The sequence below is a fragment of the Eucalyptus grandis genome, chromosome 8 (assembly GCF_016545825.1).
Source record: "Eucalyptus grandis isolate ANBG69807.140 chromosome 8, ASM1654582v1, whole genome shotgun sequence".
Taxonomy (NCBI): domain Eukaryota; kingdom Viridiplantae; phylum Streptophyta; class Magnoliopsida; order Myrtales; family Myrtaceae; genus Eucalyptus; species Eucalyptus grandis.
Genome location: NC_052619.1, coordinates 1820741 through 1846689, shown reverse-complemented (window position 1 = coordinate 1846689; position 25949 = coordinate 1820741). Strand labels below are relative to the sequence as shown.

The following is a 25949-nucleotide window of genomic DNA, read 5'->3' as shown; positions in this document are numbered from 1 at the left end:
CCTTTTGGCCTGTCATTGGCCTTGGCCATGGCTGGCAATTGGCCAAACGAAGGCCAACGACCTCGCTGAAGCATCACTGCTCGCCTCGGTTAGGTGAGCTCACTAGACCTCGCCAAGCCGGTTGTTGGCCACGGCGGCCACGAAGGAGAAAGAAGTGAAAAGAAAAAAAAAAAAAAGGATAAAAAAGAGAAAAATAAGAAAAATATAATAAAAGTATTAAAATATTAAAAGAAAAAAAAAAATTTAGAGTCCTACCAAATGCATTTCTATTTCGGGAATAAAAATTTTCGGTAGTTAACAAACACCTTTAAAAAATAAGAAATTATTCGTAGGAACAAAATAAAATAAATTATTTCTAAGCAAAACTTTCTCAGAAATATAATGATGATCAAATATGCCCTAAAAGAACAGAAAAATAAAGAAATCTAAATATTAGCAAACGGGGCCCTTTTGTGATGACAGACTAGAAATGCACAAATTGCTTCTTCTCTGTAACTGGAATGTCCTCAAATGACTGGGAGCTATATTATGAAACAGAAGAGTGCCTATTGGCAATATCTGAATTTTTAAGTCGACTTACAAGCGTGAGTTATCTTATTTTCACAAATTACAAGAAACAACTATTGAATTACCCGGAAAACGTTGGCTTGAACCATTGTAGGAATGCTCTGAGATGGTCTTTATTTTCTCCTGAGACTGAAAAGAGCACGGTCATCGATGGCAAATCTTCTTCTTAGTACGATCATGCATAAATCTTCAGGTATTCATCCATGCGGGTATATTGAACTTCAGGATAAAGCTGGGAAGCTTCTTCTCCATCTTCGCTAATTTCAAAGTTTGTCAAGCAGCCTTCATAGAATATGTGGTAGAAATGGCCCATTCCCACTTGCGCTGCATAGCCCAATCCTGAAACAAAAGGATAGATCAAAACTATCTATACATGATCTACTGTAGATCTGAAGTTAACGTAGTAAGAAATTATTTAGCAGGTCACTCATGATTTACCAAAGGGTGTTTACCGGGTTCTCCATCAGCATTAAGAAGCATAATCACCATTGCTTGACATGCTCGTTGAACTTAAGAATATTTAGGGGTGAATCTAATTCATTTCTAAAGTGAAATTGAGAATCAGATCGGGAGCATTAGTCTCTAAAATTGAGAACCGAGAAACGGACTGGTCCGGTCCATGGAACCGGTCAAATTTTAAAGATTGAAGAGAGGGACGTGTCTGACAAAAACATATAGAGCAGAGTAGCGTGGCCCACTTCTGTTTAATGTGTCTCTCTGTTACATTTATTTTACTTCCTAACAAGTTTCTATCGAATTGAAGGCATTTACTTTATTTCTCTCTCTCTCCTTCTCTCTCTCTCTCTCTCTAAGTCAATCCCTCCTGTCCCACCTCCAAGAAGGCCCTCCTCCTCCAGACCCTGAAGGACGCCGTCGTCCGTCGGGGAGAGAGGGAAAGAAGCGTGAGAGCCAAGAGGGAAGAGCGAGCATGAGAGGCCGCTGTTCTTTGAAGATTTCTGAGAAATAAGCAAAAAAAAAAAGTTGGTTCGGTCTGGTTCAAGTAGTTCTACCCCTGGAACCAGAAACCGGACTGAAAATTACCAGGAACCGTACAGACCCCTCCGAGAACGGCCCAAAATTGGCCGGTTCAGCCGGTCTGGGTGGTTCCCGGTCCAGGTGGTCTTTGTTGCTCACCCCTAAGGATATTCCAACACTAAATTCTCCAGAAGGCGTCGAAATTTTCTTAAGATTACGTAAAAATAGATGTCATCTAACAAATTAATTAATTAGGTAAGTACCTTTCATGGAGGCAAGGAAGTCTTCTGCAGAAATGCTTCTCTTCTCCAGGGTCCTTCCACTGACCTTCTCCCACAGCTCCACCAGTTGTCTTTGGGACACAATGTTCTCAGGTGGCCTCAGGTACACAGTCTTGTTCAGTGTTCTCGGATCATCAATCGTTTTTATTGTGTACGTTGCGATATCATCTTCATCGAGAAAGATAGCTGCAACAATAATGCGGTATCAAAACACTTTCATGACTAATCCATATACATATTCATGCATACTTGTGTCTTAATTGGGAAAACAAGTGTTGCTCTTTGATAAGTCGGTAGTAACAAAGTCATAATTCTAGGAGGTCAGTTGCTATAACAAGTTGAACTTGGCTAAATGACTCAACCAAGTCAAAATCTCGACCTTGATAGATTTTATGAGCAGTCAGAAATATAACTCCTGATATGACACAATCTCACCTAGCAAGACATTGCAGAAAGATTGAATCCATTCATAGAATACAAGTCATAATTGCCTCACGCTCCCAACTGACATAAACGAATGACCTACTTGTTAAAATATGATCCCAAATATTTTGAAGAAGTTGAAAATAGAGGTGGAGAAGCAGCCCACGTCAGTGTTTAGAAGAATCCAAGAAACGAAACCTTGATCAAGTGACTTGGCTAATAGTCAGAGTGAGTGTGGATTAAACGGAGAACACGTATCCTGTGCATTTACCACTATTGCAAGAGTATGTCGGGGGAGAAAGTCTATAAATAGGCACATCCCCTCCCTAGTTGCAATACAGGCGCAGAGAGACTTGCGAGTGTAAGGTAAGTGTGTGGGAAGCGCTGGATTTTCTCAACACATGGTATTAGAGCAAGGTCACCCACTCCACACTTCTTTGAAATGAATTGATCATTTCACATGTTAGTATTTGGGAACCGCACTGGATTAGGGCATTGTTGTGCTGATAATTCTACATGAGACCTAAGGTTTCCTGAGGCTCAGATTCCAATTGTTTTATCACTTAGTCAACTCTTTTTTCATAAGTTTACCGAAATTGTTACCGGGTTTACATTGTTAATGGGAAACAAGTTCTTGTCAGTCTCTAGTTGGAGAAAACTTGCTTCAACCAATCTCCTGATTGGTGGATTTCAAATACGGCATTGTGCGGTTGAAACCCATCAATCAAAGGCATGATTATAGAAAATTTCCTATGATTAGGGACGGAGGAAAGTATAATCTTCATTGCAATTCCTAAACTAGGTTTATGCATCTCACATACCTTTTACGTTGCCATCTCCATAAAGACATACGGTTTCTTTTGGTGGAGTGAGAGTTGATAGTTGACAGAGACTGCCCACAAAATAACCAGCGTAGCAGTTGGCCGAGATATATGTGAAAGGGATTTTAGCCTCTTCAATTGCTTTTCTCACCTCCATCTTCTCATCGAAAGAGACCCTTCCTGGTTCAAGTGCATGACCCATGCGGGATGGGTCCGTCCCGAACTCCGACGGCAAGAACCGCTGCATAAATTTAAAATCACTGAAAACATCTTTAGTATTTGATGCACGGCGATCTTTAACATGATGCGGATGTGACGATGATACATTAGCAAAACGAAAAAAGATGTGGGGACGAGAGAGAGATGCACCCATCATGACAATGACGCGAGAGAAATAGCTTTCTTAACAATGTGGCGTTAACAATTTAGGTAATAAAAAGATTTTATTGCACAAATTTGAACAAGTAAGAGAATCAATTGCTCAAAATAGAGAATAAAAAGATCAAAACAAGCAAGAGGAGAGAATCTCCGTTTATCCTGATGCATTTGTGCAGAGGAGGGAATCTTCGTCGCATAAATTTACAATGTTAAACCAATACTACACCCATCAGCACATAATTTACTTCTTAGGATCATTCACAGTCACAACGTCTTAATTAGTTTTTTTTTAACATAATTTCTAATTTCTTCTAACTTTTGTGATTTGCTCACACATATGGATGTATTATCTTTAATTTATCTATAAAAATAAAGTTCAGGTCGAAAATTAAAAATCTAAAGACATAGTGCACATCGGATCAAATTTTAGAGATTATTTGTGTCATTTTCTTTTATACATACTAACGGATAATATAACTAAGGGTTGACTACTATAATAAAATGAGAATTCAGATGATAGGATTGAAAATTAATATGAGTAAATGTCTACTATCCCAAAGAATCCGGGAAATTTCGTGTAATATCCCCCATCAATTAGAATTAGAAGCACAATATAAATCATAGCCAAAGTTGGAGTTGAATCTATAACTAAAAAAGTCACTTGCAATATTACAGATGATATCCAACTGTCAGAGTAAAAGGACTATGAGAACAGGACTATCACTAAAGTTAGAAGCATGCAATTTAAATAAGAAATTAAAGGTACTACAAACTAGAAGTTTTTATTTAGGAGAAACAAGAAAAGAAGAGACTTGTTCTACAGAAATTCCATATAACAAAATTCCATACCTTGATCATAAGCATGACAAAACAACACTAGAATTGCACAAAGATTCAAAACATTTTTAGATTGAGCAATAATCAGGGCGCAATCTGTCAAGTGAACATGCATTAGCGTAGTAAAAACAGCACAAAGACACGTTTATCTATTTCTAACATTATTATTTTAATCAATCAATCTGCTATTGTCTGCTTAAAAACACTGTTTGGTTGGCCCCACCTGTATCATTATCACCACCTGAGATAATCTCTCTTATTGGCATATCTGCCATTAAAACATGGTCAGTGGAACAAGCTTTTCAACATCATCGATAATCTCTCCCCACAAGGCCGTTTGGGCCCTACTATGGACCGATGCCCTGGTCTTGGGCTCTGCTGAAACTATACCGGTTATAATATAAATAAAAAATTCCATTTTCGACCTAAAAAAAAAACATAATCGATAATCTAAAAAAGTGTTCACGAATATGTACCTATCGGTTCATCTGCCTATTATTATAACATAATATGAATAATTAAACACATAATTCGCATGTTTGGCCGTTTGGTTAGAACGATTGTTTGTTTCGACGATTAGATCAGGTCGCTAGTGACACGAGTATGCATCATTATCACCATTTAATGTAATATCTCCATTTTGCATATCTGCCATTAAGATATGGTCAGTAGGAACAAGCTTTTCAACATCATAGATAATCTGAAAAATTGTTCACGCAAACGTTCCTATCTGTTCATCTGCCTATCATTATAACATAAGATGAATAATTAAACACATAATTCGCAAGACTCGTTTGGCTTTTTGGTTGGAACGATTGTTTGTTCGGACGATCAAATCAGGTCATTAGCGACACATATATGCAGCGTTACATGTCTGTTATATAGAAAAATTATAACAACAATACTTCAAATTGTGCGGGTAATACGATGGGTCAAGTTGGTCGATTTTGGCTTTAGCGTGACTTGTGTCGTAGCTGGAATAGTTTTATATTTTGCTCTTTATCGCGGTAGCTGAGGAGTTGTTGGTTAAACCGGCTTGAACCATCTAGAAGGATGTATGAGGCCAGGATCAAATCATGAAATCATCACCCACTAATTTTTTTTCGAGGAGATGGTCTTCTATATGTATATAACCTTCCAACGACGGAGGAGGCCCTAGTATAGAAAAGGTTACGCCATCGGATACGACGTAAAACGTAATCAGACTATTTTCTACTGCCTGATTAATCTGATATAGTGAGATTGAGTTTAGATAAACGGTTCTCTAGGTTTTCCATTAGTTAGTGTGTAAAATTAAATATAATAAGAACTAGATCTATATACGAATGTATAGACGTGCGCCTATTATTTTGAACAAATCAAGCGCTTGGCCCCTCTAATTGTGATAATCAAATTATGCACGCACTTGTACCATAATTTGCATAATTCAAATGAGTAATTATAACTTACACCATCATGAGTAATTTTTCTTTTCACTCGTAATTATAATTCAAATGAGTAATTATAACTTACCCCATCAACGTAATTATAACTTTACTTTGAGAGTGCTTGCTCTGTTTTTCCTGTTCGAATACATATACGCTCAAAAAGTCCGCAAAATATCTCATCCTCTTTTGACTTTCACTCTACGTCCAAGTCAAGCATGCACCTAGAAAAATAAGAAATAAAAGAGAAATAACTGACAAAAGGTTCTATCGCGGGTTGCAAATTGGTAATTTTTTTCTTTTTATCTTCACAAATATTTCGAGATTTATGCTACGTGAAAGAAATTAGTAAATAGTAAAAAGTCAACAAGGGCTGCTCTAAAAAGAGGGAAAGGATTTCATGGGAGGTTAATTACCTTAACATTTCCAGCTTCTTTGATGGCCTCCACGAGCTTGAGCTGCAGCAGGAGGTTGTGGCTCCGGAAGTGGACGCCCGACATGGCAGAGATGACAACGTCGACCTGCCTCGCGGCATCGACGAGGGTCCTTGGGTCTGAGAACGAGCCCTCGATGAGGTGGGCGCCGCTCCTCTTGAAGGACAGCAGCATCTGGAGCTTGTCGATGTCGAGGCCGATCTCGGGCCGCTGGAGGATGTACGTGGGGTGTCCCTGGTCCAGGCTTGCCCGCACGAGCCTCCGCCCCATGTAGCCGGTGCCGCCTACGATGAGGACCTTGCTCTTCGCCATGTGATGTGAGGTGGGAGAGCTATCCTAGTTCTTTGAGTTGATGAATGGAGAGAGAGAGAGAGAGAGAGACAGAGACAGAGACACAGAGAGACAGAGAGACAGAGACACAGACAGAGACACAGACACAGACAGAGAGAGAGAGAGGTGTTTTTCCTTCCCTTTTATTACATGGATTGTGAATATATATATATATATATATATGTATATATATATATGTTAATGATATTATTATTCATATGTGACTACATTTGGACCATCTCATTTAAAAACAAACAACAAGAGAGAGTGCAATTATATCGAGCCAAGTCGAATTCAGTCAAGCGAGAAAAATCAAGAATGTTGGCTTTTAAAGTCAAGCGAGAAAAGTCAAGAATGTTGGCTTATATACTTAGGAGAGAGAAAAGAAGAGGTGTTTTTCCTTTTTTATTACATGGATTGTGAATATATATATATATATAATATATATATATATGTTAATGATATTATTATTCATATGTGACTACATTTGGACCATCTCATTTAAAAACAAACAACAAGAGAGAGTGCAATTATATCGAGCCAAGTCGAATTCAGTCAAGCGAGAAAAATCAAGAAAGTTGGCTTTCAAAGTCAAGCGAGAAAAGTCAAGAATGTTGGCTTTTATATACTTAGGATGCATTTGGCAACTTGCCAAATAGTAATAATTTATGTTCTTTTTTTTACCAAAAAAATAATTTATGTTCTTTTGTTCCTGAGAGTAGATTTGGAATAGAAATTCATTTGGTAAAATTTTTATTCCCTGAAAACAAATTTTTTTTTTTTATTCTCGGAAGTAGATTTGGAACATAATCGAAAAGTAAAAAAAAAAAATTGATTATTTGTTTCCAAAAACAATGTCAAAATCAAGCCAACCCATTTATTCTCTTTTTTCTTTTTTTTCTTCTTGTTCTTCTTCCCTCTCTTCTCTTCTTCAATCATCGTTACTGCCATCGTTGCCGGTCGCTGATGAGTAGTTCGATGAGGTTCGATGAGCTCGCTAGAGGCTTGCCAAGCCATGGCTAGGCGAGGCTCAACCTTGCCTAGATTTGGCAAGGTCACTCACCTAGCCAAGGCTCAGTCGACAAGGCATGGCCTCGGCGAGGGCTAATGACACTGGGCGAGGTCGCGGGTCATCCCAAGGCCGACAACGGCAACTCTTAAAGAAAAGAGGAGAAAGGAAAGAAAGAAAAGAAGAAAAAGGAAAAAAAATTATTATAAAATTAAAAGAAAATGATTTGAAGTAAAAGGTACAAAACGTAATTTTATTCCTAGAATTGAAATTTTTGACAATTATCAAACAATTTAAAATATTTAAAAATTGTTCATGAGAATAAAATAAAAAGAATCATTTTTTTATAACAAAATTTGTTTCCGGAAATAGAAACGTTACCAAATGTTCCCTTGAAATCTAGCCAAGCTCCAGTACATCCAATTTTGTATTGAGTTGAGTTTGAACAAGGAAAAAAAATGCTAATCAAGTTTGAGTTGAACTTCAAGCTTTGAGATTGAGAGTGGAGCCGAGTTCGACTCGACTCAGTTGCACCCCTAGATTTTGCACAACTAGATAAGGCATTCCTAAAGACAAAAAAAAAAAAAGATTTCGAATTTAAATAGTAACATTTAGATAACATATTATATGTTTCGTCTTGAAGTTACGCGTTAACACTCACAAGCAAATAATTGGTAGCGAGAATTTTCAATGATTTGAGTTAATGGGTTTTGGTGATAATGACACCATTAACAATTATTAGTCCTCTATGACAATTTCCCAATAACAAAGAGAAGTTAAAAAAAAAACTGAGGACCACCCTTTTATGGCCACGTCGACTCGTTTCATGGTGCCGGACAAGTCTCTGAGGACCGCGGAGAAGCCATTGGATGCAGTCATCATAGACTCAGTCTATGTAAACCAACGTGATTATAACCATTTATCATGTGCGTCCCTATCGAGGTGCCCGCTCAATCGATGGCTATAATGATGTCGGTCTACTTAAATTGCATTTTCGTAATAATTCCTCCATTCAATAATGATATATTCGGATTCAATGACATATTTTCCCTTTCTATGTAGCCTCAGCTTCATTCAAAGCTAAAAATAAAATTATTATAAGCCAATTCTGTATTTGGCTGTGTGGGTGTACTTAAATAATATGAATGTACTTTTACATCTAATTGGCGGTGCTCAAACATGTGAAAATTTTTAAGTGATGGCCAGTGACCTTTAAAAAGTTGACAGGGCTTGTTTTTCCCGTCTGTGCTCTGAGATAGAATCTTAATACTCTTGGATTAACATGAGGCCTTGGAATTTGCATAAATCTCGGTATTCGTCACTAATCAGTAACGTGCACGTGAATTTGTGTCCCGTATGTTGTCGTCTGCAATTTAGCACTTGCAGTTTGCTTTTGCTCAACCCTGACGATATCAGTTTAGACATTTCTCCCATGTGCAATGTCCATGAACAAGGTCCATGATTGGTTAGAGAGACTGCTTGAAGAAAAGGGGGAGGACTTGTACCGAACGAAGGGTGTATTGTCTGCGATTGGTATACGAACTTCTTTCTAGCCATTTCGGTTTAGTTCCTCACGTTGTTTTACTTGAGAAAATGCCTCTCTTTCTGGGGGTTGATTTGCCGCTGGATGGCTGTCCGGGAAAGTATGGGGTCCTGATTCGAAGAGGATGAACGAGCTCGTCCTGATAGGGAGGAACCTCCATGAAACTGCCCTACCAAAAGGCATCAAGGGGGTGTCTTGGATGGCCCATCCAAAACAAAAGAGAAGGAAAGAAAATGTCGGGTATGTCGATATATGCACAGATTGATTATAACAAATAGTTAGAGAAGGCGAAGGAGGGCTGCCTAACAAATGCACAATGGGAATATTATTGTGATGAGAGACTAGGAATACATGAAATGCAGCTAGTGTAGCTGGAATATTCTCAGATCACCGGAAGTAACATCATGAAACAGAGGATTCCCTATTGGCAATACCTGAACGATTAAGTCGATTTATGAGAAAAGCGCAAGCCTGTTCTTGTATATCTCCATGTGCCTGAGTAACCTTATTTTCACTAATTACCAAAAACAACCTTGGAATAACCCCAAAAAAAAACTTAGCAAGGATCATCGTAGGATTACCCTCAGCTGGTCTTTGTTTTGTCACCATAAATCGAAAATCTTGGCTTAAACCATTGTTTAATAACAGAAATGATACAATCATTATAGAGAATGCGAGATTATTATTTTGATAGCGAGAGTGAACTCAATTCGTTCAAATATTTTTTGTACGATCATGCATAAATCTTCAGCTATTCACCCATGCGGGCGTATTGAACTTCTGAATAAAGCTGGAAAGCTTCTTCTCCATCTTCCCCAGTTTCAAAGTTTGTAAAGCAGCCTTCACAGAATATGTGGTAAAAATGCCCCACTCTCCCTTGCTGCGCATAGACGATATACAATATATCTGAAGCTTTTGTAGTTGAGTAATTATGTAGCAGGTCACTCTTGATAATAAAGATACAAAGGGTTTTATCAAGTTCTCAGTCAGCATTCAAAGACAAGACCACCTTTGCATCACGTGTTTATTGTTTAAAATACTTGGTGAACCTAGGGATATTCCGACACTTAATTCTTCAGAAGTGGTGGATAAATAAAAAACTATGCGTGTTTCGTTTAAGTGACTATATCTTATAGTTAGGCAAGAGTACATTTCACCTAAATAGAAAAAATAAAAATAGGTAAAGGCCTTTCTTGGAGGCAAGGAAGTCTTCAGCAGAAATGCTTCTCTTCTCCAGGGTCCTTCCACTGAGCTTCTCCCACATCTCTACCAGTTGTCTTTGGGACAGAATGTTCTCTGGTGGCCTCAGGTACACCGTTTTGTTCAGTATTCTCGGATTCAATCGTTTCAATTGCGTACGTTGCACTATCTTCTTCAAGAAAAACAGCTGCAAGAATAACGCAGTATCAGACACTTTCATGAGTTGCCAAATAGAAATTCATACACTTGTGACTTAAATTATAACAAAAATTGTTGGAAATGACTCAACCAAGCTAAGGTCTCGACCTTGATAGATTTTATAAGCAGTTGAAATATTTCGTGGTCCAAATTTAGACTAATAATATGGAGCTAGTGATCGCTCTTTTGATAGGATATACGTGTGATCTAATGACGTTTAAGGATACAACTTTGAGGATACTCGTTGATTAACTAAGCTCTTGCCCGATTGTTGACATGAGATGAATATTTAAAATATGACACAATCTCACCTAACAAGAAATTATTGAATAATAAAAGTAAAAAGCTCCCTCACACTCCAAACTCAAATTGAAGAACAACCTACTTCGACGTCATTTGATTATTTAACATGTCTGCATTCGGCACCCACGTCGGGATTAGGGATCGGTAGTCTCGAGAAGAAATGGATCATGAGGGTTACGGTTTCTTTAAGGCACAGGTTCTCCCTTGTTTTACCACTCAATCAACCTCTTTTTCCTAAGTTACCGACCAAATTCCTAAGTCCACGAAGAATGTTACCGCATCCATGTTGTAGATGGGGAACGTTCTTTTCGTCCATTGTAACTTGTTCCATACGAATCTCCTGAATGGTGGGTTACAAACGAAAATATCATCCATTTTTATTTTACCTATAAGTGCGACCGGGTCTTGTAATTTATCATAGGCATGGTTAGAGGAAATTTTGTTACAATTAAAAATGCAGGAAAATATGACCCTTCTTATCATGCCTGAACTAGGTTTATTCACCTCGCATACCTTTGACGTTGCCATCTGTGTAGCGATATACAATGTCTTATGGAGGTGTGAAATCGATAGCTGAGAGAGATTGCCCACAAAACAACAGCCAAAGTAGTTGGCCGAGATATATTTTGAAGGGACTTCAGCTTCCTCGATTGCTTTTCTCACCTCAGTTTTTGTTAGTAGTATGCCCTAAATTAACTTATTAATAAAATAAGATTAAAAAAAAAAAAAAAAAGGTAAAGCTTCATGCATGTGCACGAATTCGTGCATTCGTGCACATGCACGAAGCATAATGGTCAGCGGTTGCTGACCATTATGCACGAAGCATGGATGGTCAGCAACCGCTGACCATCATGCCAAGATCGTGCATGAGCGGTTGCTCATGCACGATTGACCATCGTGCATGAGCAACCGCTCATGCACGATCGTTCGTGCTTGGCGGACGATCAGCAACGGTTGCTGATCGTCCATTGATCAGCAACCGTTGTTGATCAATTTTAATATAAAATAAACGAGGGACGAGAGTTAAAGGTGCTGTTGAAAAACAGAGAAAAAGTTAGTGTGGTTTTGGTTTTGTTCGAGAGAAACACTAGCGAGAAATCAATGATGCTTTGCTGAAAATAGAAAGCAAATAGTGTGCGTGTTCTTGTGTCTTGAGACGCAAGAAAGAAGATCATTATCTCGTTCGGGCCGTGGCTATAATACATTGAGGATACGTTGATCATTTCCACGTGATTGCTAGCACAATCGAAGCGGAGAATATCCGAAGGTTCTCTCTTCCGTTCGACGTTCGTTGTTGGTGTGTCTGAACTAGAGGTCCGATGCTTGTGGGACTCGAATTGTAGAACAACCGAACCGACTCGTTTCAAAGCGCGCTTCGAGAGGTATTTCGTTTAACTCCCTTTGATATTTAGATTTTTGATTAAAACGCACGAACAACGCCTTAGGAGAATCATGTGTAAAATATATATTTGTTTCCGCTGCGTACTTTATGTTAATATTTCTTATACATGATTCAGAAACCCCAACAGTTTTCTCATCAAATATGACCCTTCCTGGTTAAATTGCATGACCCATGTGGGTTAGGTCCATTCCAAACTAAGGATATGCATGGTCGAGCAAGCGGTTCCCATCCTAGAACCAAAAACCGCTCACTAAAGATTGGTTTTGAAAAATTAAAACTGGGAACCGCCGGTTGGTTGCATGGATCCACCTAGGAACCACACTACGGTCTATTCCAGTTTCCGAGTGGATCCATGGAACTGGTTTCACCAAACATCAACCAAATATTGCCGTTCTTTTTACTTTAAAGTCTACGCAATCAGAAAGTTTTTGGTTTGAACATAACACATGCTAACTTTATTTACCCGAACCCGAACCTGAACCATGAAGTCTGTCGCTAATGGTGAAGAAGAGCTCGAGGGGCCATTAAGCAACTTTTGACTTTCGATATTAAGTGCCTTCACCGCGAGAAAGAAAACTAATTTTCGGGCCATTCTCTTTGAAAGTTTTTTTGTGACTTATAAAGAGCTATAGAAGCGCGTAATCAAGGGGCTTCAAATTTGAAGCCACAATTGCTACTCGTTAACCATTTTTAAAATTAAAAATTAATATATTATTATAATACCGATCTAGTCCAGATGGATGGGTGGGCGGATCCGTCAATGGAACCGAGAACCAAACCGGTATATGCACAAATTCCCATAAATTAAAATCGAGAACCAAATCAGTTCATTTAAGAATCATTAGTTCCGGTTTGGTTCGGTCCGATTTTGAGTGGTCCAAGCGATTCCCGGTTTCTTTGAACACCCCTATTCCAAACTTCAACAGCAAGAACTACTCTCAAATGTTAAAAAAGAAAACCTTCAAAATATCATTAGTATTTCATTCACGGCATTCTTCAAAATGATGCCAATGTCATGGTACATTACCAAAACTCAAAAAAGAAACTTGGAGAGAGAGATGCACGTACCGTGACAATGATGTGAGAGAAATAGCTTTGTTAGCAAGTCATGTTAGCAATTCTTGTAATAAAAACTCCTTTTTTTTTTTTTTTTTGGGTCATGAGAGTCACTAACACTTGTTATTTGCTCACACATCTGAATGTATCGTCTATTTCTCTATCTTTAACAAATAAAAAATAAAAAGGTAAAGTCCGAAGATTGTAACTTCTCTACTAAAATTTCCATTTTGCTAATTGCAGGAGAGCATGTGCTCAAGAACATATCGTCCTGTATATGTCGAGTCTACACCTAAACATATTTCTTTAGATGCAATATCTTATAACATAATATATTATACAATAAAAGCCATATTGAAAACATAAACTAGAAAATGTACATTAAGTTCCATGAAGAAACAGAAGAAGCAAGAAGTATAGAAAATTTACCTCAGTAAGTAAAATAAAATTTTGCAGAATAAATAACAAAAATTGCTCAAAACTCCCATGAACTTTTAGGATAGTATATGTTTACCGCCTGAACTTTCAACAGTTATACAATACCCCTTAAATTTTAATTTTCTCACGGTGATCAACTCATCATCATTTTTTCCCGTTGACATGCGCAATGCATGAGGTAAAAGTGTAGCCTCATCTTAATTTTTTGAAGGAAATATCTCTTTTATCCTTAATTGTTGTAAAAAAAAAAAAACAGAGAATTTTTTTTTTTTTTTGGTCATCAGAGAAAACTAAAATACAAAGTAATATATATACGTAAATCTCAGTAGTATTAAGCAATAAAAAAATTTCAAAAATTGATAGATATAGCCGCTTTATAGAACAAAATAAGTATTTTAAGAAAAAGAATGAACAAATCGAAAAAAAGAAAAAGAATAAGGCCTAAACAAGAAACAGTCAATGACCAAAAATTGGTTTAATTAATGTAAATAGGGATTGATTAACAAATGAAATTTGTAAAAGGAAATGATGTCCTCCACTTATAAAAGGAAATGATTTCTGAAATGAGGCATGATTATCCAAAGGGTCAAGCCTTGCTGGAGTCCTCACCGGTGGCTGGTCAACGAGGCTGGAAGGAAGGAAAGGGAAAAAAGATGAAAAAATAATAATTAAATAAATAAAAATAAAAAATTCGAAAATTATTAAAGTATTATTAAAAATTGTCCACGTTAATACTAGGCGTGTTATGTAAATCAACCGGCATCCATGTCAGCAATATTCAGCTAAAATTAGCTGGAAATACTAAATTTGTGTTATGTCAAAAGTTTTAGGATTAAATTGATATTAGGTCAAAAGTTTAATACTAAATTGACATTATAAAAAAATTTAGGACTAAACACGCATCAAATCTAATAGGTTTAGGATTTTTACACTTTCCCCAAACAAAAATAGAATGTTACAGAGATCCTAAAAGATTGCTAGATTGAGCAACATGCAAGGCACAATCAGTCAAGTGAACGTGCAGAAGGCAGAAACCGTCATGATTTGTGGCAGCCCTCCTTTTATCTTCAAATTTAATTCTCAATCCAATAAAAAGAGCACCCACCTACCAATAGCAGTAGTTCAAAAGGCACGACTATCCATTTCTTACATCATTGTATAATCCATGTGATATTGTCTGCTCGGGTTGGCCTTGCTGGCTCAGTTGCAAGAATTGCTCCACCAAACAAAAGTCAGTGGGCATATCTGCTCCATTCTCACTTCAGTCATCATGTCTTCTTATGAGCAAATGTGCCATTGAGATAGGGTCAGTGGAAAAGCTTTTTGCCCTAGTGGGTACTTAATGCAAATTATGTATAGAGGCAGTGTCTATTCTTTTTGGGAGAGTTAGGCAAATTAGGGTTGAGAAAGTACTACAGTAGAATTGTTTATGCATACGTACCTATTTATTCATCAGTCTGTTTAATAACATGGATGATTGAAGGCATAATTTGCAAGGCATGTTTAGCCTTTTCTGGTCGGGACACTTGCTTGTGGGGGTGTCACATTAGGAAATAGCGATACCTACATAGTGCATTGAATTTTTTTTTGGGAAAAAATATATCAAGGATCAGCTATTTTAGTGTTAATAAAGCGAGATGTGGCAATCTAATCCAAAAGTTACGTATTTTCAGTTGCTGCTTGGTATCACTATGACCTGTCAAAGGGAACATATTAATTTCAAAAGTTTTCTAATCCTAGAAAAAGACATATATAATGTATTCAATTTTTGCTTGTAGGATCTCCATTCCATATGTACAGAAGAGATGAGATGTATAGAGGGTATAGATAACGTCATGAATAATAGAATATGATTTGCTCCGCTCTAAATTACATTAGAAATTGATTTGAGACTATGTTATATCTGGATAGATTATGAAAACAATGGAATGTGAAATATACGTTTAATATTTTATGGATTTGTGACTATTATTTTTTTTAATAACAAAATTCACCTGATTTTTTTATATGGTATGACTTCTACTTTAATTTTTAATTCCTTAAAATTTTACTCTAAAATATAAATTATTAGCTAATGCAAAACATTTTGAACTTATTATGTCTTTTATAAAAGTGAACTCTAGAAAATTTCAAAAGTTTTGTTGAGATGGGGGCCGAGTGGCCGTCCATCTCCTTATCTTTGGATCTTTCAAATGATCACATTGGTTTCTATTAAAAAAAAATGATCACATTGGTCAATGTTGACTTTAGGATAATTTGTATTGTAGCTGAATCGTTTTTCTTCTTTTTCTCTTCACGTTAGTTAAACCGTTTTGAACCTTACAACATCAACAAAATATTTCATAACCGTTAGTTTCCGGGTGGTGGTAGATGGGTTCAGCACCTGAATTAGGAACTCGATTGGTTCGATCTAATTCATGAGTTGACTCGATGCTCACCCATCATCAGCAGCAAAATTTTCTTCTGATTCCGTTTTATTCATTCACTTTATGACTTATAAGCTTTGTAATATGATATGATTATTATGGCTTTTAAATAATAATTTTCCAACAGGAAAAGAAAAAAAAAGGCACTAACTTGTGTAATGGAATTAGGTGGCTTAGAGAGGCCCTAATTTGCACTTCCTTCAGCCTTAATCATGGTTGCCTGGTTGGGCCGATTTCATTGTTGAGCTTAGGGACATACTTATAACCATTCTAGATGTTTTAGTCAATTGTTTTTACGTGGAAAATGAAGACGCTTTTATGATGGTTTAGTTGGCAGCAAGAATTTCTAACGATTTGACTTTATTCGATTTGACTTAAAGGGTTTTGGTGATGTGACACCATTAACGATTATTAATTCTTTATGATAATTTCCCAATGACAAAGAGAATTAAAAAAAAAAAAAAAAAAAAGAGGTCCGCCTTTTTACAACCACGTCGACTGGCTTAGTGGTGCCGGACAGGTCTCTTCATGTCCGAGAAGCGTTACATGTGCTTTGCACTGGCAAGATTCATAGCGCTTTTGTCGTTTCAATTTCAGGCGAAAATAGCAAGAACCATCATTTGATTCCATCCCAAAATTAGCCCCATAGCTATTCGTTTGTCACAAGGACAATTCTCTCAGCCAGCTTTTCACAGCTACTGAAATTGCCTTTTTCTTTTTTTTTATTAAAGGGAGCTTATTCTAAAAGCTCCAGCTTTTTTCTCTTTTCCAAACCACTGCATTTATTCTAAGAGGTTATTCGGCTACATTATCCGCTGATCAATGCTAAATTGATGATCATTATGATTTACATAATCAATGTTTTAAATAATGTCACACATCCCAGTGTCACGTCAAGTTAATACTAATAAGATTCTAGAAACATATGGCATTACATCAAATGATACCTTAAACGAATATGGCCAAAGGAAAAAATACTATTCAATTTTTCTTCTAGTATGTTGACCTCACTTGATTGGCACGCGAGCGATGATGATTCTTGAATCTTAGGACAATAAATTTACAAATGATTACTCCGATGGATCTATATCAGCAGAATTTTTACCTTCTCATCTTCACAGCTGAACAATGAGTCAAACTGTCATTTTTGTCAAACTGATGCTTCGCCTTTGGTGTGAATAGAAAGGACAATCCTATCTTTAGTTTTAAAACAAAGCAAGCGCTCTCACCATCACCCACCAACCCCAACACAGTGAAAAAAACAAGGAACTCTCGCTTGTATAAATACCCACTGAGCTTAGCTGCTTTCCTTACCTCGAGAGAGAGAGAGAGAGAGAGAGAGAGAGAGAGATGGCGAAGAGCAAAGTCTTGATAGTTGGTGGAACGGGGTACCTGGGAAAGAGATTGGTGAACGCGAGCTTGAAGCTAGGGCACGAGACTTACGTTCTTCAAAGGCCGGAGATCGGTGTGGACATAGAGAAGGTGCAGATGCTGCTGTCGTTCAAGGGACGAGGGGCGAAACTCGTTCCGGGCTCCTTTGACGATTACCAGAGCCTGGTCGAAGCGGTTAAGCTGGTGGATGTGGTCGTGTGTGCAATCTCCGGCGTGCACATCCGGAGCCACCACGTTCTTCTTCAGCTTAAGCTTGTCGACGCCATTAAAGAGGCCGGAAATGTTAAGGTAATCCGACACGCATTGCCGTCAGGAAACAGCAGAAGCCGAGTGCACCATCACTGTTACAAGAGTGACGGGCAGCGCAGTGTCCACGACATTTTTGGAAATCAAGAAAATCTATCTTCCAAGATTAAATTCCTGTCTTGCTTTGTTCCTTTCTTAATGGCTTTCAGGAAAAAGTGTCAAAACAATACTAAATTTATTACATTAATACCAATTTAGTTATAAACCTTTTAATTGAACCACTTTAATTCTAAACTTTTTTAGATTAATACCAATTGAGTCAACCTAGCAATTTAGATTAGAAATTACCGATATGGATGTTGGTTATCCTATGTGGCACAACTGATATTAACATAGACATTTTTTATTTTTTGATAATTTTTTCGTTTTTTTCCATCAAATTTTCCTTCTTTTTTTCCCAAGTTTTTCCTTTGGCCCATGGCTAGCAACTGGAGACAAACAAAGGCTGGGGAGAGCATTAGGGCTGTCACTAGCCTTGTTAGCTACCAACACCCTTCGCTAGCCAAAAGCAAGAGCCGATGAAAGGGTCATGGCCCTCGTTGGCCACAGGCGAGGGCTCCACTCTCTTGACTCGAGTGAGGACCGCCCTCATCAGATCTGGTGAGCTATCCACCCTTGCGGCCTGGGTAAGGTCCCCTTGCCCAAGCCTGGGGAGGGCCCCAATGCCCTCGCTTATGGCTGGTTGCCAGCCACAGCCAAGTACCAACCACAAGCCAAAGACAAGGAAAGGGAGAAAAAGAATAGAAAAAGTTGATGAAAAAAATTAGAAATTTCTAAAAAATAAAAAATATATTTTAAAAAATTTAAATTTTTTAAATGCCCACATCAACACTAGTTGTGCCATGTAAAATGATAGATATCCATGTTAGTAATTTCAAGCCTAAATTAGCTGAATGAACTATATTAGTATCAAATTTGAAAAGGTTTATAATTAAATTAGTATATTTGAAAATTTAAGTCTGAATTTGTACCAATGCAATATGTTTTAAATATATTTTTTTCTTTTGTACTTTTTCCCATTGACTTTTTGTTTCTTTTCTCTTCTTCTCTTCATTTTCTGCTAAGTCCTTTTATCTTTTCCGGATAGAGCCTCTTATTCCATTTGAGATGGGGCGATTTTAGTTGGTCATCTCTACACCAACCAAAAGAAGTTATTATGACATTTTCCACCTAAATTCGATCAATGTATGACAGAAAGAAGAAAATAAAGAAATTTTGCGAATTTATGATGAGAGGACATGGTTAAGTACAAAACATCGTAAAATATTATTTTACAATACTCTATAATGATTTATTAAGTTTAATGTCATAAAATACAATTTTGTTTATGTTGTATCACTGTTGACGACCTTTTTTATTCTTTTACCTAGTGCAACGTATTATACAGCAGGAGAAAATATCATTTTTTAATATCAGGATTATGATAGTATACAAAAATTTCGGATGTTGGGTCATAAGTGCGACATTTTATAGATTGGGAATTTTTTTTTTTATTTAGATTATTACTTAATATTATTGTACCAAGAGCAAGTAGTTTGAAAGGACAAACGATGGTTTTTTTTTTTTTTTTCATTTTCTTATCGGGGAATTGTTCTTAATTTTTATGAAAAGAATCAAACAACTTATAACGTTCTAGTAGCTAGTTCTTCTCGGAATGAAAATTATATTCAACGTAGCACCATTAGAAACTCAGTTTAACAACGCCATCACACTAGCAAAACTCTAGTGTGAGAAGTGAAATTATTCTTAGCCTTTCAGAGTGCATTTGATAACACTTTGCTTTTGAGAACAATTTTTATTCATAAATATTTTTTCAATTTCTACTCTTGAAAACAAAATATTTATTTATTTATTTTTACTTCTTATTTCCATTCCAAATAAATTTCTTGACCACTGATCTATTTTGGGAAATAAAAAAAAATTAACTAATGTATATAAACATATTTTTGTTCTTTTTCTGCTCTTGCGAACAAAAAAAAAAACAGAAAAGTGGAGAAAAGAACCATTTACCAAAGTGATCATTTAAATTTAGCAGTAAGTTTCTTTGATCACAATTATTGGAACAAAGTCTTCCAATGTGATGTTAATGTACACACTAAAGGCGATGGAGACCGATGGCCACCTACTCTGATCAACTGACCAAGTCCGGCTTCCATGTCACATTCGATGAAGATGACATACCACCTCATGCTCGGACTAATCTCGCAGAGGTTCTTGCCATCTGAATTTGGCACCGATCCCGCGAGGATGGCCAATGCAATGGACCCCGGAAGGGTGACGTTCGATGACAAAATGGTGGTGAGAAAGGCGATCGAGGACGCCGGGATTCCGCACACGTATGTGTCGGCGAATTGCTTTGCCGGCTACTTCCTCGGGGTCTATGCCAGCCGGGGAAGATCATCCCCTCTACAGACTCTGTGCTGTTGTTAGGAGATGGTAACCAGAAAGGTACCGATCTTTCAGTGCAAGAAAAAAAAAATTGCTTATTTTGCAAGATCAACCCTTTAATGACTTGTTTTCGGGTCTCTTCAATTTAGTTTTCGAAATTACACCGGTAAAGAAAAGTTAGTTTGCTATTCTCGCCGAAAGGGTTATGATCAATGTGCATGTATTTGACCGTACGGACAGCGATCTACGTCGACGAAGACGACATTGCCATGTACACCATGAAAGCGTAGACGACCCTCGGGCTCTCAACAAGACCGTGTACATCAGGCCGCCTAAGAACATCCTGTCTCAGCTCGAGGTCGTCGGCATTTGGGAGAAACTCATCGGGAAAGATCTGCAGAAGTCCTCCATCTCAGCTCAAGATTTTCTGGCCATGATGAGAGGTAAAAAGCGATTTCGCAGGCGAACTGATCTTGCTGCAAAGCAGCTTGTCGAAAGCTTTACTACTCGCGCTATGCATGTTTTACTTCCGAGTTGCAAACGCATGTGCATGTTGATGTAGCACGATCGACTGATTAATGCGGTGTTCGTCTCCTAAATGAAGAGCAAAACTACGCGGAGCAAGTCGGACTGATTCATTACTACCATGTGTGCTACGAGGGATGCCTCGCGAACTTCGAGATCGGAGAAGATGCCGTCGAAGCTTCCGAGCTCTATCCGGACGTAAATTACGTCACGGTCGAAGAGTACTTGCGGCGCTATTTGTAGCCAGGAACTCGCATCGCAATCTGCTACTTCATCGAACGATAATCATGTCAATCAACGACACTTGTATTCTTTCTCACGAAAGCAAAATTTAACATTACTCTAATGTGGTGATGTGCTGTGTCATCTCTCTTCTTGAAATCAAATTTACCCATTTCGAATTCCAATACATGTTCTTTGGATTCAATGCATAATTAGATGATAAAGATCATGTTGTTTCATATAACATGAGCATCCTTAACAGAATATTCTAACAAATAAATTTGTTAAATTTGTTTGCATACGGTAGGAGAAATTCGGTATTTGATATGTATGAACAACAATTAACTTATTGTATCTTGAAATTGTTTATTTATGTACATACCTATTTTTTTTCCCAAGTACTCCTTTAAAATATCTATAATGAAAGTCAATTCCATCTTGATATCTAATTGCAAATGGTCAATTTATGAACATTTATTTGAACTAAACCCATCAAAATGGATCATTAACCCATTTTTTAAAATTCATATGGAAGTTGAACGGGTGATAAATGAATTAGTTATATTAAATAAATTAGTCATAAAATAAGTTTAAACAAAATATAAGTGTTAAATAGGTCATAAACTAGTTTATAATTTATTTCTTACTTACTAACTCCTCACACTTATCTCAATTTGGATATGAGTTTTTAAATTGGATTTAGGTATAAAAGTGTTTTAACAAAATGGATCAGGTCAACTATAAGTTATTGAAACAGATTTATTTGATCAGACCATTTTCGTCTCAATCTAAATCGTATCCGATCAGACCGTTCGACTGGTCTAGTCTAAAATACGCAATAAGCCTTGTTATCCCTTCCTCCATGTTGGGCCCAGGTGGTCTGTTGTCACATTTCCGGATGAAATGTCAGACACACGTTCAAGGTACATTCATGTCGTTTTTGCTTCGATGGGAAAAGGCTTCTCACTTCTTTCTCGTCGACCGCACGTCCACTCGTTTCGCAGTGCCCTGAGAGTCGAGGAGCGGTCGGAAAAATGCCGTTATCCAGTGTTCCTGGAGCAGGAGTTGCATCGCTCTTTCCGCTCCAAAAATCTCATCTTTCGGATAGAGAGGTCAGAGATTCGTGATCCTGGAGTGGATCCAGATTTTTTTTTCCGTGTGTAGTTATGCCTCTGTTTGCAATTCATAGAAACAGCTTCGGTTCTTGGTCCTTTGGCACAGTTGATGCATCGTACGTCTGGTTCTTGAATGAATTCTTGGAGGCTCTTGTTTAGGGGAAGTGGATAATTTCCATTTGCAGACTCCTGATCCTTGCTGAATAATTGCACAAAGACCCAGAGTGGCCAACGTTTATAGGCGATAGAAATTGTTTTAGATCATTAAGTTTGAAAGCATTAAGGGTCAAAAGTTTGAGCAGTACAAAGATTATGTGGATGTCTTGCATCAGCAAGCAAGTTCTGATTGAATTTTCTGTACGATGAAGCTCATAGAACCCACTTTGGTGGGTCATGTAGTGTTTGAATCGCCACATTTCCTACCAAATCAGCAAAAACAAGTTTATGTCGAGGAAGTTCCAACCTTCTAGGTTTACATGTCTTATAAATATGAACTCTGCAGCTGTCCAAATATTTGCTTCCAAAAGTGTCCCCTTTTTAATGTCCTGCGCTTCTGGTGTTCATAATTAACTATTTTCTTGGGGGTGTAGCTGGTTAGTTGCTTGAATTCGTGGAGAAAGAACAGTAAGATTGTAAGAAGGGATGTCAGACCCTTGAGGAGTTCAGCATCAGGTGAAAGTCGTTCCTCTGTTGAGGTAGATGTGCCGTTTCCAAGGGACTATGATGAATTGCTTGAACAAGTAAGCATGTTACTGAAATTGTGCCGCTCTATGTTTTTTTTTTCAGTTACTAGCAATGAAGTGTATATATATGATGTATTCCTTTCAAATTCTGCTCTTTTATACACTGTGTTTTAGAAGTCCCTTTATCTTTGTAATTGTCTAGAATATGTGCTTCGATTCAAATTCTGTTCATAGGCAATAATGACAAGATCTTGGCACTATTCTGTCTAGAATATGATCTACCATCGTTACTCTGTTCATAGTCAATGATGATGAGATCTTGGCACTTTTCACGTTCACTCTGCATGCTCGTGCAGAAAGAATTCTTCGATCCTCCTTTGGATGGTCGAAGATATGATTTTCTGGTCTGCCAAACTTTTGTTGAAGAACAAGCTTAACAACAAATGTCCAACTCTCCCTTTTACCAAAAAAAACAAATGTCCAACTCTCTCTCTCTCTCTCTCTCTCTCTCTCTCTCTCTCTCTCTGTGTTGCCTGGTGGCTAGTGGTTACAGCTATATATCTCCACATCTTTTTAAAGAATACCAGTGACATAATTCATTCTTTTCTTATCAATTGGCAGGCTAAAAGGGCAACAGAGCTGGCTGTCAGTGACAACAGACAGTTAATGGTGTATTTCTTTCGTCATTTTCTTCTGTTATGGCTAGAAGCAGGAAAGAGAAGCTGTAAACCTGAGTCTCGGCTTAATGGATTTTGATTGCAGGAGATTGAATTTCCAACATCAGGACTAGATTCTGTCCCAGGTTAGCACCAAAGCCTTGAGTTCCCCTTCACTCGTAGTCTTTGCCACCGAAGGCAGTTTGTTTCCTTTTTATGCACTGCCTAGCATTTTTGACATGTTAATCACTCGTAAGGGGTATTAAGCATTTAGGTCCTATGTGATTTAAGGGTGATGACTCTCTCTCTCTCTCTCTCTTGGGTGCATGGGTACAAATATTACACAAGCAAAAATAGTCTTTTCTGTTTGGCTAAGCATCCTTGAACGCTATATGATCCCTATTTCATTCACTATGGTTTCACTCTATGAGACTGTGTCAGGTGATGGTGAAGGAGGAATAGAGATGACAGGAAGCATGCAGTTGATTCGTGAATTTTGCGACCAGTTAGTTGATGCTGAGAAGGTTACACGAACCAGAATTGTGAGTTCAATATATACTCCTATGACATTCATATGTGGAGATAAGCAAACTACCTTTCTTCGACTGTTGATTTAGTTTGCTTTGGAGCTTATGTTGTTGAAGGATAGGTAAACATGAAAGACATGAACAGAAATACAGGGATGCAATCAAAAGAGTCATTGATCTTCGAATGGGACTCTTACTCTATGCCATACATCTCTTACTCTCATGCCATTTTATTTTGCCTATCTTTTCTGCTCTTAAAGAGTCTATTGACTTCCGAGTGCCATTTCAACTTTCAGTTTTTTCCTGAGGCCAATGAAGTCAAATTTGCACGAAAATCAGCTTTCGAAGGATCTTCATTTAAGTTGGACTACCTAACCAAACCCTCCTTCTTCGAAGATTTCGGCTTTACTGAGAAAGTGAAAATGACAGACCGTGTGAGACCAGACGATGAGCTATTTCTTGTCGCCTATCCCTATTTTAACGTCAATGGTAGTACCACACACCCTGTCTTCCTGTTGATATTGGCTTGAGTAAGTTTTATGTCGGGAGATTATTGTCCAATTCAGAAATGCTTGTTGTGGAAGAGCTTTACAGAGAAGCCGTCACAAACACAGCCAGAAAGCTTATTATATTCAACGGAGAACTCGACCGCATAAGGTCTGGATGTATCCTTTTCCCAGCTTGTTTTTCACATTTCTTCTAACTTTTCAAGCCACACGATTTATAGATGTTTGATTCACTTACAGCATCCATTTGGACAACTATATTTGCTGAATTCATGACCATTTTGGTTTTGCTTTCTTAAACAGTGCATGCAGTTACTGAGTCAAACACTTATCACATAGTTACTGATCTAGCTTTAGAGCAAATGATTAGACAATAGGTTACTGATATTTCAATGTGTCCCAAGCATTACCTGAGATTATGTGTGTTTATCTAGCCTTCTCTGGACCTTCTTAAGGAAGGTGCTTTCTCTTTTACCATCATCTGAACAGAGAAGTTCACTTTCGTTGGTATGTTTTGGAAGTTTCGCCCTTGTGCCCTCCTGGACCTTATCCTTAACAGTGGCAAGACTATCCTGCATTTTTCTATCCGAAGCTGGCAGCCCTCACAAAGACCCTGTTCCCGAAAATGGAGACTGTGTACTACATTCACAACTTTAAAGGAATGAAAGGAGGAACCCTCTTTAGGTTTGTGAATGCTGATTTGTTCGTTATGAATGTTCCTTTTTAAGGAGAAGTTCCATCTCATGGACCTAACAGAAGTGTCTCTCTTTTTTCTGCCTTTTTCCATTTTCATTGCAATGTCACATAGATGCTACCCTGGCCAATGGAAGGTTCTCAGAAGAGTCGGAAACCGGTACATGACTTTGCATCAGCAGGAAGCGATGCCCTCCCTCAAGGAAGTTGCCTTGAACATTCTGCCCTTGTCTTGAGCATTCGAAACATTGTATGTAACAGATAATACCGATGCTTATGTACAGAAACGTGCATCATGGCCGCATGATGGTCATCTTTCAGTTTTTGTTTCCTCTGATGGCCATAGTACACTAGTTCCTGTCTTCCTGAGTCCAAACATGCCAATTCAAAGTGTTGAGCAGAGTTTGTGAATGTGATGACAGATCTTGTTTATTCAATGTGCAGTACACTCACATCAATCTAATTGTATTCCCTGTGTAGAAGGTGATGAGCATGAATCCACGCGCACAAAATACAGTTCTGCTTCCTTCACAAGTAAAATTGACTTCACAGTCGATAAAAAAGGACGAAGGTAAAAGGCGCAATTAGACTTCACTCATCAAACTGAAGCCTTCAGCTTAGTTCCATACGAAACCGATTCGGATTTGCAGAGCAATGTCCAGAGGAGGGCGAATTGGGTGATTTCCCTGCTGTTTTCCTTGCTGTCCAAGTCAAGGTGTATGGTCACTGCCGACGCACGTACTCTTCGTGACAACTTGAGTTGTTTCCGGCCGAACAACCGAGAGGAGAAGGGTTGACGTCTAACCTCTCATTTTAGTTTTGTTGTAATATCCTTCTCAATAAATAATTTCATACCTTTGCCTACAAATCTATATATATTAGCAGATTACC

General features: G+C 37.8%; 3 protein-coding genes and 1 pseudogene across 5 annotated transcripts; 2 read left to right on the top strand and 2 right to left on the bottom strand.

Annotated features, from left to right (window-relative positions):
• Positions 1-464: 464 nt before the first annotated feature.
• LOC104444250 (isoflavone reductase homolog) lies at positions 465-6574 on the bottom strand. Its single transcript, XM_010057894.3, has 4 exons — positions 6123-6574; positions 3068-3308; positions 1806-2009; positions 465-906 (listed from the first exon to the last, which is right to left on the bottom strand). Exons 1-4 carry the CDS (start codon positions 6450-6452, stop codon positions 743-745), a joined length of 939 nt encoding a protein of 312 aa, XP_010056196.1. The 5' UTR covers positions 6453-6574; the 3' UTR covers positions 465-742.
• Positions 6575-9755: 3181 nt separating this feature from the next.
• Positions 9756-12298, bottom strand: LOC104446232 (annotated as a pseudogene).
• A 5070-nt stretch (positions 12299-17368) lies between these two features.
• Positions 17369-21090, top strand: LOC104444249 (bifunctional pinoresinol-lariciresinol reductase 2). The gene is given in 6 exon segments (XM_010057893.3): positions 17369-17725; positions 19952-20117; positions 20120-20191; positions 20372-20413; positions 20416-20574; positions 20736-21090. Coding segments are annotated over 6 exon segments (933 nt in total). The 5' UTR covers positions 17369-17395; the 3' UTR covers positions 20900-21090.
• A 718-nt stretch (positions 21091-21808) lies between these two features.
• LOC104444245 lies at positions 21809-25516 on the top strand. 3 transcript variants are annotated; one of them, XM_039298912.1, is made up of 9 exons: positions 21809-21990; positions 22584-22733; positions 23298-23345; positions 23439-23478; positions 23774-23874; positions 24156-24348; positions 24444-24524; positions 24932-25049; positions 25174-25516. In XM_039298912.1, the coding sequence occupies exons 1-9, from the start codon at positions 21913-21915 to the stop codon at positions 25292-25294; spliced, it is 930 nt and encodes a 309-aa protein (XP_039154846.1). In that variant the 5' UTR covers positions 21809-21912; the 3' UTR covers positions 25295-25516. The 3 variants fall into 3 exon arrangements, with proteins under 3 accessions (XP_039154846.1, XP_010056190.2, XP_039154847.1); XM_010057888.3 differs by having other exon boundaries at positions 24426-24524; XM_039298913.1 differs by lacking the exon at positions 22584-22733 and having other exon boundaries at positions 24426-24524.
• Positions 25517-25949: the final 433 nt, after the last annotated feature.